Source organism: Rana temporaria, chromosome 5 (assembly GCF_905171775.1).
Source record: "Rana temporaria chromosome 5, aRanTem1.1, whole genome shotgun sequence".
NCBI lineage: Eukaryota > Metazoa > Chordata > Amphibia > Anura > Ranidae > Rana > Rana temporaria.
In genome coordinates this window covers 97,310,076-97,324,855 of record NC_053493.1, presented here as the reverse complement: position 1 = coordinate 97,324,855, position 14,780 = coordinate 97,310,076, and the positions used below count along the sequence as shown (strand labels likewise).

At 39.5% G+C, this 14,780-nt stretch overlaps 1 protein-coding gene across 1 annotated transcript; it reads left to right on the top strand.

The window, feature by feature from the left end:
• The first annotated feature begins 331 nt into the window (after positions 1 to 331).
• HOXA1 (homeobox A1) lies at positions 332 to 3,998 on the top strand. Its single transcript, XM_040352906.1, has 2 exons — positions 332 to 997; positions 2,633 to 3,998. The coding sequence occupies exons 1-2, from the start codon at positions 358 to 360 to the stop codon at positions 2,986 to 2,988; spliced, it is 996 nt and encodes a 331-aa protein (XP_040208840.1). The 5' UTR covers positions 332 to 357; the 3' UTR covers positions 2,989 to 3,998.
• The last annotated feature ends 10,782 nt before the right edge of the window (positions 3,999 to 14,780 follow it).

Sequence of the window (14,780 nt, the reverse complement as noted above, 5' to 3'; positions counted from 1 at the left end):
GTTTGGTACGATAGTGTAGGAGATATCTTGGTGTGTGTGGGTGAAATGAATGGCATTGATGATAATGGGGACTCACCAGTGCCGGTGTCCAGCTCCGTCCTCCTGTGTGTTGTCCGCTCCTCGGTACAGGACTGCGATCTGCGCGACACCTTCACAGAGCAGAGCTTGGAATTTAAATGCGTCTGAGAAGACGATCCATCACCGGGCAGAGCAGTGAAACTTTATCAGGCGGCTCAGCCATTGGCTGTGGAGGAGCACGTGACGCCCCCATTGACTGTACATTCATGTGATGTTCTCCTGGCCCTATGGAGGAAGTGAGAAAGTTGGCACGGTCACCCCGGAGTCACCCAGTGATAGATGGACTGTGCGAGGATGAGTTCCTTCCTAGATTACCCGAGCCTGATGAGTGCAGAAGCCGGGAGCTGCCCCTCCAGAACCTTCCACCCTGACCATGGACTTCCAACTTTCCAGTCCTGCGCAGTCTCTGCCAATAACTGTAACAGCGATGATCGCTTTTTGGTTGGTCGGGGGGTCCAGCTAAGTTCCCATCATCACCACCATCCCCACCAAACTGGGGCTTTCCAGACCCCCAACAACCTGGCCATGTCCTATTCCCACCCGAGCTGCGCTGCAGGGTATGGCATGCAGAACTTCAGCGCAGGATACTCTCACTTCCCCATAAATCAGGAGACTGATGTCAGTCCAGGCTTCCCCAGCGCCGTGTATACTGGCAACATCGCCTCCACTGTGGTCCAGCAGCACCATCAGCACCAGAGCTATGTGGACGGCACAGGGTCAGCGCACTACATCCACCACCATCACCATCATACCTATGGAGCAGAGCAGCAGAACCTTCCCATGGCCACCTATAATAATAACAATGTCAGCAGCATACACATCAATCACCAAGAAACGTGCCGATCACCATCTGCCGAGACCTCTCCACCAGCACAGACCTTCGACTGGATGAAAGTCAAGCGCAATCCACCCAAAACTGGTAAGTCATTATGGAGCAATAAACTTGTCCTCTATCATAAGACCCCTGTGATGTGCTTCCCTTTAATCATGTTGTGGGCATGCCACATGCTAAACTTGCCACCAAGGCTGAGCATTTATGTAACTTTGCTCTGGTCTTAGTTCTTTGATCACTTTTAATTGATGATCCCAAACAAGTTGCATTTTAAGCTTTCTCTTCAATAGTTCCTATCATTTGGTAAAAGTAGGTGCATGTGTACATACTGTGATATGTTTCACGTGTACTTTTCATTGATGGCAAGTGTAAGTGCTAATGGAAGTACAAATTACATTTGGCAGGTCTCTAGTAAGGGGGGTTACTGCTTCCTTCCCCCTATGTTGTGGGTATGTACACATGGCAAATGACAGGTATGTAGAAATGGCAAATAGCAGGATCTTACCTATGTCAGCAAGGGTTGAGAATTTAGGTTACTTATCTCTGATAATAAATTTGTGAATTCTTTGATCACTTTTCATTAATGGTCTACTCTACAATACCCCCAAATCACCTTTCATTAATGGTCTACTCTACAATACCCCCAAATCACCTTTCATTAATGGTCTACTCTACAATACCCCCAAATCACCTTTCATTAATGGTCTACTCTACAATACCCCCAAATTACCTTTCATTAATGGTCTACTCTACAATACCCCCAAATCACCTTTCATTAATGGTCTACTCTACAATACCCCCAAATCACCTTTCATTAATGGTCTACTCTACAATACCCCCAAAACAGGTGACATTTTAAGCATCATGTCCTATAGTTCCTATCATTATGTAAAAGTATCTACAGCTTAACACATTGTGAAATATTTCACTTTTACTTTACATTGCTGGCCAATATACTATATGAAATGCCAATGCAAGCACACATTACATCTTTTATGGGGGACACTGGTTCCCTTTCACCCATGCTGTGGGTATGTACACATGGCACATAACAGGTAGATAGACATGGGAAACAACAGGATCTTGCACATGCTAGCAAGGTTGAGAATTTAGGTAAGTAATAAGTAATTTGTGAGTTCTTTGATCACTTTTCACTAATATTCTACAATACCCCAAAACTGGTCACATTTCTAACCATCATATCCAATAGTTCCTATAATTATGTAAATGTATATACAGCTTTACAAAGTGTGGTATTTCACCTTTACTTTACATTGCTGGGCAGTATACTATATTAAATGCCAATGCAAGCACAATTTATTTTATGAAGACACTTGTTTCTTGTACCCATGTTGTGGTACTCATAGCAAATAACTGGATCTTGCACTTGCCATCAATGTTGGGAATGTAGGTAGCTTTGCACTGTTAAGTAGTTCTTGTCTTTACTTTTCATCAATCCTCTAAAACAAGTTACTTTTTAAGCATGTTCAATAGTTCATATCATAATGTAAAAGTAGCTACAGCTGTGCAAATTGTAAAATATTACACTTACATAGTTGGGTAGTGTACTATGTGAACTGCCATTGCATATGGTAGGTCTCTTTTATGGGGTTACTGGCACCATACCACCTTTTCTGACAATATAAATGTTATTTAAAACACTTTGATTCGTGACTGTACCCATTAGTTGTTCACTAACAAGGCTTCCCCCCTGTCTTGCAGGTAAAGCTGGTGAATATGGATATGTAGGTCAACCCAACACTGTGAGAACCAATTTTACCACCAAGCAGCTGACAGAACTGGAGAAAGAATTCCATTTCAACAAGTACCTGACCAGAGCCAGAAGGGTGGAAATTGCAGCAGCTCTGCAGCTTAATGAGACCCAGGTGAAGATCTGGTTTCAGAACAGAAGGATGAAACAAAAAAAGAGAGAGAAAGAAGGTCTCCTGCCAATCTCCCCCTCTGCCAGCACAGGAAGTGATGAAAAGCCAGAAGACATGTCAGACAAGTCAAGTCCTTCACCCTGTGCTCCATCACCAGCTTCTTCTACCTCTGATCATCTCAATTCCTCCAACTAAACAGCAGCTGTGAGGTTGCAATGTTTTCACAAGATTGCCAAAGACTTCCCAATCTTGCACTCTGTAGGTGACCTGCCTCTTGGCACCAGAGTTTTGTTTGCACAAACTGTTCTTAAACCATTTTGGGTTTTCAGCTATGGAACCAAAATGGAGCCCACAATCAGTATTGGCATGTGTTAAGTAGAATATATGCTGAATGAGCTGCTTCCTATGTTCAAGTACTGGGAGACAGATGACCTCATGGTTCTGTGACTTGCCTAGCATAGGTACTTTTTAATGTGATGCACTATTTAGAAAACAAGATGTTTACAAAAAAAAGAAAGACTTTATGAGTTTAATTTAATTGTGATTTTTTTTTGTTGTCTGTATGTTAAAAGATTGTAAATATTGTTTCTTTTTTTCAGAGATTTATCTTGGAGGCCTTTTTTTGTAGAAACTCTAATTATCTTATGTGAAATGACGGGGGCGGGTACCAAGTTGTGAAAGATTTATAATGCAAAATATTTGTTACATTTTACTAGTAATACAAGTGTCCATCCATTGTCCCTTATATATAGGTAAAGGCTGGCTAAAAAGTACAGGTTTTGGTCTAGTCCAGTTGTCCTGCTTTACCTTTAAACATTCTATCAGAGAATTTATTTAATTATTATAAACTGGTTTGAGCTGAATCACTCACTAAACTTCTCAGTAGTCTATTAAATGTGCCATACCTTCAAACTCCATTATACTATAGAATTAGCCTAAAGAATTAGCCAAAATGTCCTACAGACAATTTCAGTATTGCTAATGATCAAATCATTCTGTATATTTTTGTGATTCTTGCTTGAGCCTGTGCATGAAACGCAATGATTTATTATATCCATTATACACTGAGTTTTATCAGTTCTAACTTGTGATCAAGATATTTTTCGATACAGAAAATGATGGTCTTATTGTATGTGTATGTTTGGGGCTCAGTGGTTCTACATGATGGGTTCTGGATAATGAATAAACTTGTTAAAATGACTAAATTATTGGTTTTCTATTTCTTCTTTTTATCAGCAACAGCTCTTATTTATCTAGCTAACCTGCACTTTTTGTTTTGTAATTATTAATATTGTTATTATTATTATTATTATTATTATTATTATTATTATTATTATTATTATTATTATTATTATTATAATACATGATTTATATAGTGCCAAGTTGTTGTTTTTTTTGCAATTCTGTGATTTTTCGTTAAAAGTCTGACTTTTAAGTTAACAAAGTTAGATACAACAAAAGCAAATTTTACATTTGCATTAAATAAACAACTGCTAATAAAATAATAAATAACCCAAAAATGTGTACAGTAGATGCAGAATTGGTCTCATGTCCTTCAAAAGCAAATTTTACATTTGCATTAAATAAACAACTGATAAAAAAAATAATAAAATAATAAATAACCCAAAAATGTGTACAGTAGATGCAGAATTGGTCTCATGTCCTTCCAGATTCCCATGAAGTGTCACCTCCAGGATCATCTTGGGTCAAGAACTAGTGAACTTTTCACCTCAATCAGAAGGTTGACATGTGTAAACATAGAAGACTGACAAAAATGTGCAGCTTGTCTTCAGTCAGTCTGTCCACACATCAGTCTCTAGAAGCACACATCTTGTCCTGTATGGGCTATTTCCCAGTTCAATCATTACATTCAATCTACAGCACTCTTTAAAAAAAAAAAAATGAAATCACTTTAAAACGTTTGGTGTTTAATTAGATCCATGTCATCAGCAGCATCAAAGCACTATTTTATATAATAACAAACACTGTAAAGTTTTGCTGATAATAGGTGACCGGTGTATAGAACTCAAACACACACACCGGTCACAGGCTGCAGTTCTCTCCCAGCACTGTGTAGAGGTTCCAGTGCTGACTTTTTTTCTCATTCCATCTCACTTCTTTTGTTTATGGGAGTAAGGAGCAAGGTGAACCAGATGTCTGTCTTCTCTACTCCTTCTACTGTACTTTAATGTGCTAAATTCCATTAACACAACAACAAACTTGTTCCCCTATCTCAAATCATATCTAAAGGAACATGTTACAGTGGAGGCTTATGGAGCAACTTCAAAGCAAAAGGGATCGTTTAACATCTAAGTAGCTATTCAACTCATGTTAATTATGGCATAGGATAGCTTGTAAGTCCTGAAAACGAACATGGTAAAAAACAAAACAAAAAAAAATCACAAAGAAAGAGGTCACAAAAAGGACGTACATTGTATAACATAACGGATTTCCTAGAGGGATAAGGACAGTTCACATTGATACAATGCAAAAGAGACTCACACACGTCACTGGAGAGGTATATACTGTATATCTGCAAACATGCAACACAATTAAAAAACACCCGTGTATTACAGCTACAGGAAGCAAACCACTATTTTATTATTATTCGTTTTTATTAATATTTATTATTAACAACAAACAATCATACATAGGATTGCTTAGAAGTAAAAAAAATAAATATTTCGGTTTATAATAAATTCGTTTTTGATTTTTTTTTTAATCACTACTATTAACCACAATAAATCAACCGCTTTTCTAAGCTTTTCTAAGCAAACCACTTTATAAGGCTATCATGTATTCGTTTTCGAATATTTTTATTGTTATATTTTTTTTTTATCAGAAGCAATCATACATCTATAGGAAAGCAAACAGATCCGTTTTTCGTTTGTTCGTTTTTCAATATTTACTTTCTACTTTTATGATTTACAATCACTGATTCATAAAAACGGAAAGATACATGTAATCAATTTGTTTACAATGTTATAATATTAGGAACAATACATGAAAACAATTGAAGAATCCTGATTGATTGGAAGAAAAAAAAAGTCGCCTTTATTATTTATTTATTTATTTTGCTGAAATGTTTATTCATTTAAAGTAACAGCTATTGAAACAAAATAATTATATTACTTAAAAGTAAGAGTAAAAGGGACAGCTGGTGAATAAAATTGTTATATTAACTAATTGTAAAAATTCAAGGAACAGTTAATGAAAAAATAAATTAATTAGAATTAAAAGCAGTTGGAAAAAAAGTTTAATAATTGGAATACGTTTTTGGAACGAATTAACAATTTTCTTGTGTTTACTATATTGTTTTGTCACTTACATACAAGTACAGTATATTGCACGTTATTTGCAATGAATTGGACTAATAAGTGTATACATGGGGATTAAACCTGGATTACAAGGAACATATCCTTTCACATCCACTTGAAATGTATCATCTAATAGAAGAAACAGAGCTTTTCCTCCTATTCTCTTGAAAAGTTTACTTTTTAGGCAATACAGACACTTCGGGGTCTTCCCCCAGGGGATGCAGATTGGATCTGATCAATATTTACTTAGTCTTAAAAGGCCTGTTGAAAAGGAATCTAACAACAAAATGTTTAGCTGCCTACCCCTGTTTAATCTCAGGTTCACCCAGAGTTCAGACTCAGATGAATTCAGCAGCAGCTCCCATTATCTGGCCGATCAGCCAGAGACAGCAATGCTGCTCCTCCTGATCCCCCCACTGCCTACTAATTATTCCTGTACAGTCTTCAGCTCCACCTGAACACCACTGCGCACACCACTGCGCACTCTCAACATCTCACCCACAGCCTTCCCTGGCAGCTAACTGGGAATCTGGGATGACAAGTGCACTGCCACCATGGATTTCTATGACAGCACTATATATCACACATGGCATGTGTCTGCACATGTACCACCAGACCCCAGTACCCCATATAACCTGGATTCACCTGGGGGCTGATTTACTAAAGGAATAAACTGTTCACTTTTAAAAGTGAATGCCAAGTAATCATTACACTGCATTCACACCTTCACGTTTCGGGAACGCGTGAAAAACGTGCATTGCGCTTGTGGTGCCATTATTTTTTAATTGCACCCCAAACACAGGTCGCAGTTGCGCGTTCTGTCGCATGACAAAACATACAAAAAATGCAAAATGAGGTGCAGGAGCTACTTTGCCACTGCACAAAAGCAGAAAAAAGACAACAAAGGTGTGAATGCAGCCTAAAGCGGGGTACAAATTATGAGAAAAATCAGAAGAATTCCAGGCAAAATTAAATTTTCGTATAGAGTGCAAACAATTTTTTATATCCAATTCAAACTTTGTAAACTAAAAGGGACAACCTCCAAAATGTTTCATGTATGTTAACAGAATTAACGATTTTCGATTTAATGTCTACGATTTTCGTACGATTTCTTATAATTTTTGTACGATTTTCGTACAATTTCTTATAATTTTTGTACGATTTTCGTTCACTGTGTATGATTTTCGTACGATTTCTTATAATTTTTGTACGATTTTAATATGATTTATATAACATTAAAAATCAGATACAAAAAAACTGCACATGATCAGAAACAATACACAACAAAAAAAAGCCCTTTTCGTACGAGAATTTTCATATATTATTTCCTTCCGCGGCTTTGAAAGTTGTTAAACATTGAGGAGAACCGGACAATCGTTTGTCTGATTTTCTTATCGTGAGAACCAGACTTAAGGAATAAGGTAAAGTTAAATTCACTTTAATCATCCAATCATATGCATGTATTTAATTTGCTTGTACATGATTGGTATTCCAATGAACCAAGCTTCACCCTATTTACTAAGCTTAGTGAAAATTCACTCTCTTCTAGTTTAGTAAATCAACACCAGTGCTAATTACGTGTGTAACAGTGTTATACTCAGGTTGGAGATTCACAGTGCTTTTCGGCTTAAAGTGGATGTAAACAAAACATTTTTATGTCACAATGTACAGTATAAGATTTCCTATCATCTGTGGCCAGTCTTGCCACACAGAGTTAATCCAGCTCGGAGCAATCCTCTTTTATTGTTCAGTTAAATAAAACGGACTTACAGAGAAAAATCTTAGTCCGTTCTGCCCCCTTGCTGTGAGTGACAGGTTATTTACATATCTCATGCACTAGCCTGGAGACAGGCATTATTTTTTAATTCCCACCCCCAATCCTTTTCAGAAGTCATGTGGTTACTTTTCTGGATTTTGACTGGATGTTATTGACCATAGCAGAATTTAGTGTAAGGAATACACAGGGAAAAAAAGGGGGAGTGTAGAGGAGAGCGGGGAGTCTACTGACATCACGACTCCACCCACAGAGATCCAGACAACAGATCCACCCACAGAATCTGCAGTTTTTCAGTTCTTATAACAGACAGAGGGGAGACATTTGACAGGTAAGGATACATGCAGGAGGCATCTATATCCTTATAGATCAGCACTATGGCAGTAGTTTAGAAAGCATGAGAGTGGGTTTACATCCACTTTAAAGTGATTCTAAAGGTAAACATATTAAAAAATATATCAAATTATAATAAATATTATACGTATCTGCTCTGTGCAATGAATTTGCACAGAGTAACCCCTGTCCTCCTCTTCACAGGTCCCCCATTGGTGCTCCTGGCTCCTCCCTCTTTCTGAGTGTCCCCATACAAAGCCGCTTGCTATGGGGGCACTTGTGCATGCTTTCTCCCGAGCCGGCTCTGTGTGTCCATTGAATTTTTTTGGCTATACATCTATTTTAAAGCTGGACTCTGGCCAAACCAATTTTTGGCCATTTGCACTACAGGAATAAATGAACATGAAAGTGGTTGTAAAGCATCAAGGTTTTTCACCCGTGTTATGGGTAAACCACAGCACATCAGTGTGAAAGCAGCCTTGGGCCCCTTTCACAAGGACAGTCTGACCAATTGGATCCTACATTCACCTGTAATTAGTGGAAGACATAAACAAACTTGTGTCCTACCTCCAATACTATCTGCTAAAAAGTATAGTGGGCTGTGTCAGTGTCAGTGTGCATATGCAGAGCAGATACAAACATGCCATCCACCCGCTCCACTCATTGTGACCCGCGACAGGTTACCAAGTCGCTTAAGTGGCCCTCGCTCTTCAAAAAGGTTGGGCACCCCTGCCCTAGGGTGTCTGCTAAAACAGTATATATAATGTTTGGTGGTTCTGAGCAATTTTCTAGCAAAAAAATATTATTTTTACATGTAGGAGAAAAGTGTCAGAATTGGCTTGGCAAGTGGTTATTTACCATAAGTAAGTATTATACAAATAATTATTATATATTATTGTTAAGGTAATTTACTATATTTTCAAAAACTGCACTCAAGCAGGTGGCTTAAAGCGAAGGTCCACACAAAAATGGAACCTCTGCTTTTCGGAACCCCCCTCCCCCCAGATATTTGCACCCACTTCTGGACATAGACTCCCGGGTCGGGGTCACGCCCCTTCCCATCCCAACTGTCTTCTGGGAAACACAGAGGTCCCAGAAGACAGCGGGGACCAGTTAGGACATGCAGCGCGACTCGCGCATGCCCAGTAGGGAACTGGGAAGTGAAGCCGCAACTCTTCCCTTCCCGATTACATCACCGAGGATAGCGGCAGGGGCAGCCGAGAGCCAAGCGATTGCTCAGCGGGCACCCTGGACAGGTAAGTGTACATTTATTAAAAGTCTGCAGCTGCAGTATTTGTAGCTGCTGGCTTTTAATATTTTTCTTTTTAGGCGGACCTCTGCTTTAATGAACAAATTACTGAAGTTCGAAGTTATAACTTCAAACCAGTAATTTCACAGTAAATAGATAAATAATAAATTATTATCTTATAATATATAGCATAATAATATGTATTTTAGCTTGATAAAAACAGCAGCAGATCCTCTTCGTTAACCCAGTGAGAAAAACATGGGATTATGGGTAAATCTTATACAGATGCCCCCTTCTATGACACTGCAGTGAAAAGACGGCCTCCACTGCAGCATTTTTATTGGACAGCTTGTTCCAATGGTGCTTTACCATTGGTACACGGCTCCAAGCTGTCCATTAAGCTCAGTGCTTCTGACAAGAAGTGAGAAGAGGCACTGTGAGCTCATCCTCAGTCTGCGGCAAACAGAATGTGCCAGCTTGTATTTAAACTGGCTGCTCTGTATGTAGCTTCTGACAGGCTGTGCAAGGAGCCCCGTATCCTTGGAACCATAGATAATAGGAGCCTCAGTGACCAGTGATGGGGTAGGACTTCAGCTACCTACCCCAGGTCGTTGAGCTACGACCCTCGAAGCTCGATCATTTTTTTTATTTTTAATAAAAAATAAATAAATTGTGATCATGGCCTCACCTGACTGCATGTCCCTGATTAGGAGTAATAGCACTGATCTCTACTAGCCTTTCCCAATTTCTTATTGTCTTCTGCACCATTTTTCTAGGCCAAAAGGTTGCATGTGTACAGTTTGACCATCATTTCTGTTTCAATCGTTTTTATTGGTATTTTTAAGAAAATGCAGATCATCTATTAGGTCTGGAGTCTGACAGTCCTCTCAAGCATTACTACATATTCTGAACATTATGTGCGGCCCATTATGGTGATGTAAGGGGCTGCGGTTGAGGCCCCCTATAGCTCATAAATTGACAATCACTGATACAGAGTTATTTATTCCAAGTATACAGCTGTTTCAGACTTTTTGGCCATCATGAGTGCAGTGTAGGGAAATAAAATTACTGCAAAATATTGAAGGTAAGGAAGTACAGCATACTAAATTCCTGTATCAGAAAGGCTTTTTTAAGATATAAATAATATGTAATATGTAATAAATTGCAGTAAAGGGGTGTATGTTGTCAGCCACAGAGAGTATCAGGAAGAAATGGGACCTTGCACTGCAATATACAGAATATTCAAGGTTGCCTATGTTTTCACTTTCATTGTAATACCCTGTCATTATAGCACGTGCAGAACAGCATGCTGGTACATTGGGTGTGCTCACCAGTAATAACTTGTAAATAGGTCGCATTTGCCTGAATATTCACATGACCTAAGAATTCTACTCAAGTTGCTAAAATAAAAAGTTATGTAATTCATCATTTATTATTATTATTATTATTATTATACATGATTTATATAGCACTGGCAGTTTATGCAGTGCTTTATAGCATAAGGGCAGACAGTACAATTACAATACAGTTTATTACAGTAGGAATCAAAGAACCCTGCTTGTTAGAGCTTACAATCTAAGACCCCTTTCACACTGGGGCGTTTTTCAGGCGCGTTAGCGGTAAAAAAAACGCATGTAAAGCGTCTGAAAGAAGCCTCATCTGCAATCCCAATGATGAAGCAAGAGAGCAGGAGGTCTTGGGAGAAATGAAGAGAACGCTTTGGTTGGTATTTTGAGACTAGTAATATAGTTGGGGGCAGAGTTGTGGATGGCTTTGTGAGTTGTTGTTAGCATTTTGAATTTTATTAATTTAGTGAGTGGCAGCCAATGGAGGGATTGGCAGAGAGGGGTGGCAGACACTGAGCGGTCTGTAAGGTGGATGAGTCTGGCAGCAGTATTCGTGATGGGCTGAAGGGGGATAGCCTATGTAAGGGTAAGCCAATGAGGAGGGAATTGCAGCAGTTGAGGCGTGAGTTAGAAGCTTTGTGGTGTCATTGGTTAGGATGGGGTGTATCTTGGAGATGTTGCGGAGGTTGAGGCAGCAAGATTTGGACAGTGAATTGATATGGTGCTGAAAAGATAGTTCAGAGTCCAGGATTACACCTAGAATCTTGGCGTGCAGGGATAGGTTGATAGTTGACCTGTTGATTTTGATAGCAAAATCCAGGGAAGAGGCACGTGACGTGGGGGAGGAAATATTATGAGCTTGGTTGTGGATAGATTGAGTTTGAGGAAGTGGTGTGACATCCAGACTGATATGTCTTTAGTTAGTAAATTAGTGATGGAGAGGAGACTGATGGAGAGAGCTGAGGGGTAGAGAGATAAATTTGGGTGTCATCGGCGTAGAAATGGTATTGAAAGCCATGGGAGGCAATCAGTTGACCCAGGGAGGAGGTGTAGATTAAACATAGGAGAGGTCCAAGAACAGAACCTTAGGCTCTAATCACATGCATAACCCCCCCCCCCCCCCCAAAAAAAAAAAAAACAACATTGAAAACCATTAATCCAGTGCCCTGCATGTATATTAGGGGTTGAAAAAAAGATTACAGCCCACACATACAAAAATTAAATTTCCCTCCTGCAAGACTATTTAAAAACACCTGAGCAAATTCAGAGAATATGGGGATTTAGTTAAACCATAAGGCCATATAGTGCTAAGCCCACTACTACGTCAAAGTTAGGTGGGGTCCAGTGAGGGCTTTTTCAGGATTGGGGTGACTAGTGTATATTTTAGAGAGTTGGGGAAGATGCCAGAAGAGAGGGAGAGATTGAAAATTAGAGAGTGTAAGATGGAGCCAGAGGGTGACCATAGCATTTGTCAGGGAGCAGGGTCCAGGGGGCAGGTGGTTAGGTGGGATCATTATAACTGGTGAGTTGGGATTATTTTGTTGATTCATTTTCTCATGTCTTATATGTTTTCTCCTGGGAAAGAAGGTCTAATCAATACAAGCATAAGCATTGCCAGATCTTTTACCACATTACATTAGGGCTCTACCACATTGACATTAGGTCAATGATGTCATGAGCATCCCTGTTCTTTTGTGTACTTACAGCAGCAGGGTGAGAAATCCCCCACATGGGCCTGGCACTGACAGTAGAATCAACTTCATCCCTAAAGCAAGACATAGGTGATGCTATCTTACAGGCTGGTTGTACGAAAGTCGATTGATGGATCGACTTCAGTACAACCAGCCTGCCCATAGATGGATTGAATCTCGTCCGGTCCCTGCTGAACTGCCAGAATTCCGTTCCATCTAGGACCGGCTTTTGTTGGCCATAGTTGGCTAAGCTAGCCAAAACAAAAGGATTTTCCCATCCACACAAGCAAGGAAGATGGAGGAATCTTCCCTGCTGCACCACGCACTCCTCTGCTGTCAGATTACACTGTTCAGAGCTGCAGCCACCAATAAAAATGTACGTTTTCCAACAGTCCCATGCGACAGAAGTCAATTGTTAGATGTTGAGCAGGAACAGCCATAACTGGAGTGAAATTGGTCTGTTCCCTGCTAAACTGGATGAATTGTAATCCTTATATGGCCAGCTCTATCCTTGAATTCTCCAGATGGAAAATGTCACTGACTTTTCCACACAATTTTTTATAATATAAGAGTCTAAATTTGATTTATTTGTTAATTGTATTTAAATAGCACCAACAATTTACGAATTAATCGCATGTAAAATCCAGCGGGCTGGTTGTACCCAAGTTGATGGATTGATCAACTTGGTACATTCAGCCTCCCCATACATGGTTCGAATCTCGGCTAGTTCCTGCTGAACCGTCTGAGATATGAGCCATCTATGACCAACCTAAGGCCCCTATCTCACATGCGTACATACACTAAGGCCAATTTAGGCAGCCTATACAGGAGTCTGTTTTTTTTTTCCGTTCAACTAGCAGGTTGAACAAAAAAACGGATCCAATTCCCCCATTGGAGGTGGATGAGGGAATCCTCCCCAATGAGCTATTGTATTCTGATGGGAGGGTAGCTTGCCCACCACCAGACTACCCCAGTCAGTGCTGTTGGCTATGGTTTGCGGTACTGATTAAGCAGATAAATCCTGATAGGGAAGTTGTACAGAAGTCAATTGGTAAATCGGCCTCTTAACAACCACATTAACCATACATGGATCCAAATTCAGCTAGTCCCTGCTGAAATGGATACATTTCAATCCATGTATGGCTTTACACAGAAACCAGTTAGCCTACCAGCATGACGTTGGAGTGTGGGAGGAAACTTAGACCCCATACACACTATTAGATTTTCTGCAGATTTTGTCTTCAGATTTACCAAAACCATATAATATGGGGTCAAACCTTAGCGTTTCAATTGATATGCAAATAGGAAGGCCCTTCTACTACATGGTTTTGGTAAATTTGAAGACGAAAATCGGTAGAAAATCGAATAGTGTGTATGGGGCTTTAGTGTCCTGGTTGGGATTTGAACTGAGGACAGGGGAAAAAGGACTAACCACTAGTGTCCAATAAACTTATATCTTGTCTCTGGACTCGTTGGAACTCAACTATCCATATTTTTCCACAGAAATCCATGAAAGATACAAGAATCTGTTTTAGGGAAAAAGAGCTTTTAAAGATAAAACAATAAATAAAAAAAAATCCAAACCATTTTAGAAAACCTACCACAAGGTTCACACAAAGGATCTAACTTTTAATAATGCCTTGTGGTTCTGTTGGGAAACACATAAAGCTTTGAATTTTTGTTTCTGTGTGCGCCCATTTATTTTAGTGGCTACTTTTTTCTTTTGTTGATTTGCTATGCTGCTTTTCTCAGTCAGCATGATGCAGTGAAGTTATTTTTATGACTAAATCAGCAGCTCATTGTTCTAAAAATGCAGCATTTTTTACTGGAGCTTTTTTTTTTCTAAGTTAAAACATCCAGAAATGTTATACAGCTGTAATGACCATTAAGAGGACTTGCCAAGCCTGGATTTCATGGCTACCAGGAGCCGGGTGTGCTCAGACAGCCTTTTCCCCTCTTTCTTTCAGCAGGCTGATTGGTGAAATTGAATTATTTCTGTCAGTGACAGACACTTTGCAGGAAACATTACATCAGAGGCAAGGCTTCACCCTGGCCTAGTCCACTTTACGTGCCCCTTTGGCCTCAGCCACTTGCTGAAAGATATTGACATCTATAGATCTTAGTAAACAGTGGTTTTGCTGGAGATTTCATAGCACATGTGTTCTTCATCACCGCCTATCATTTAAAGAGCAAACTAAAGGCAGCTCCCTCATCAGCCTGTTAATCTTTCAATATCTACAATCCCAGCTCCCAGTTAAATTAACAAAAAATCTATCA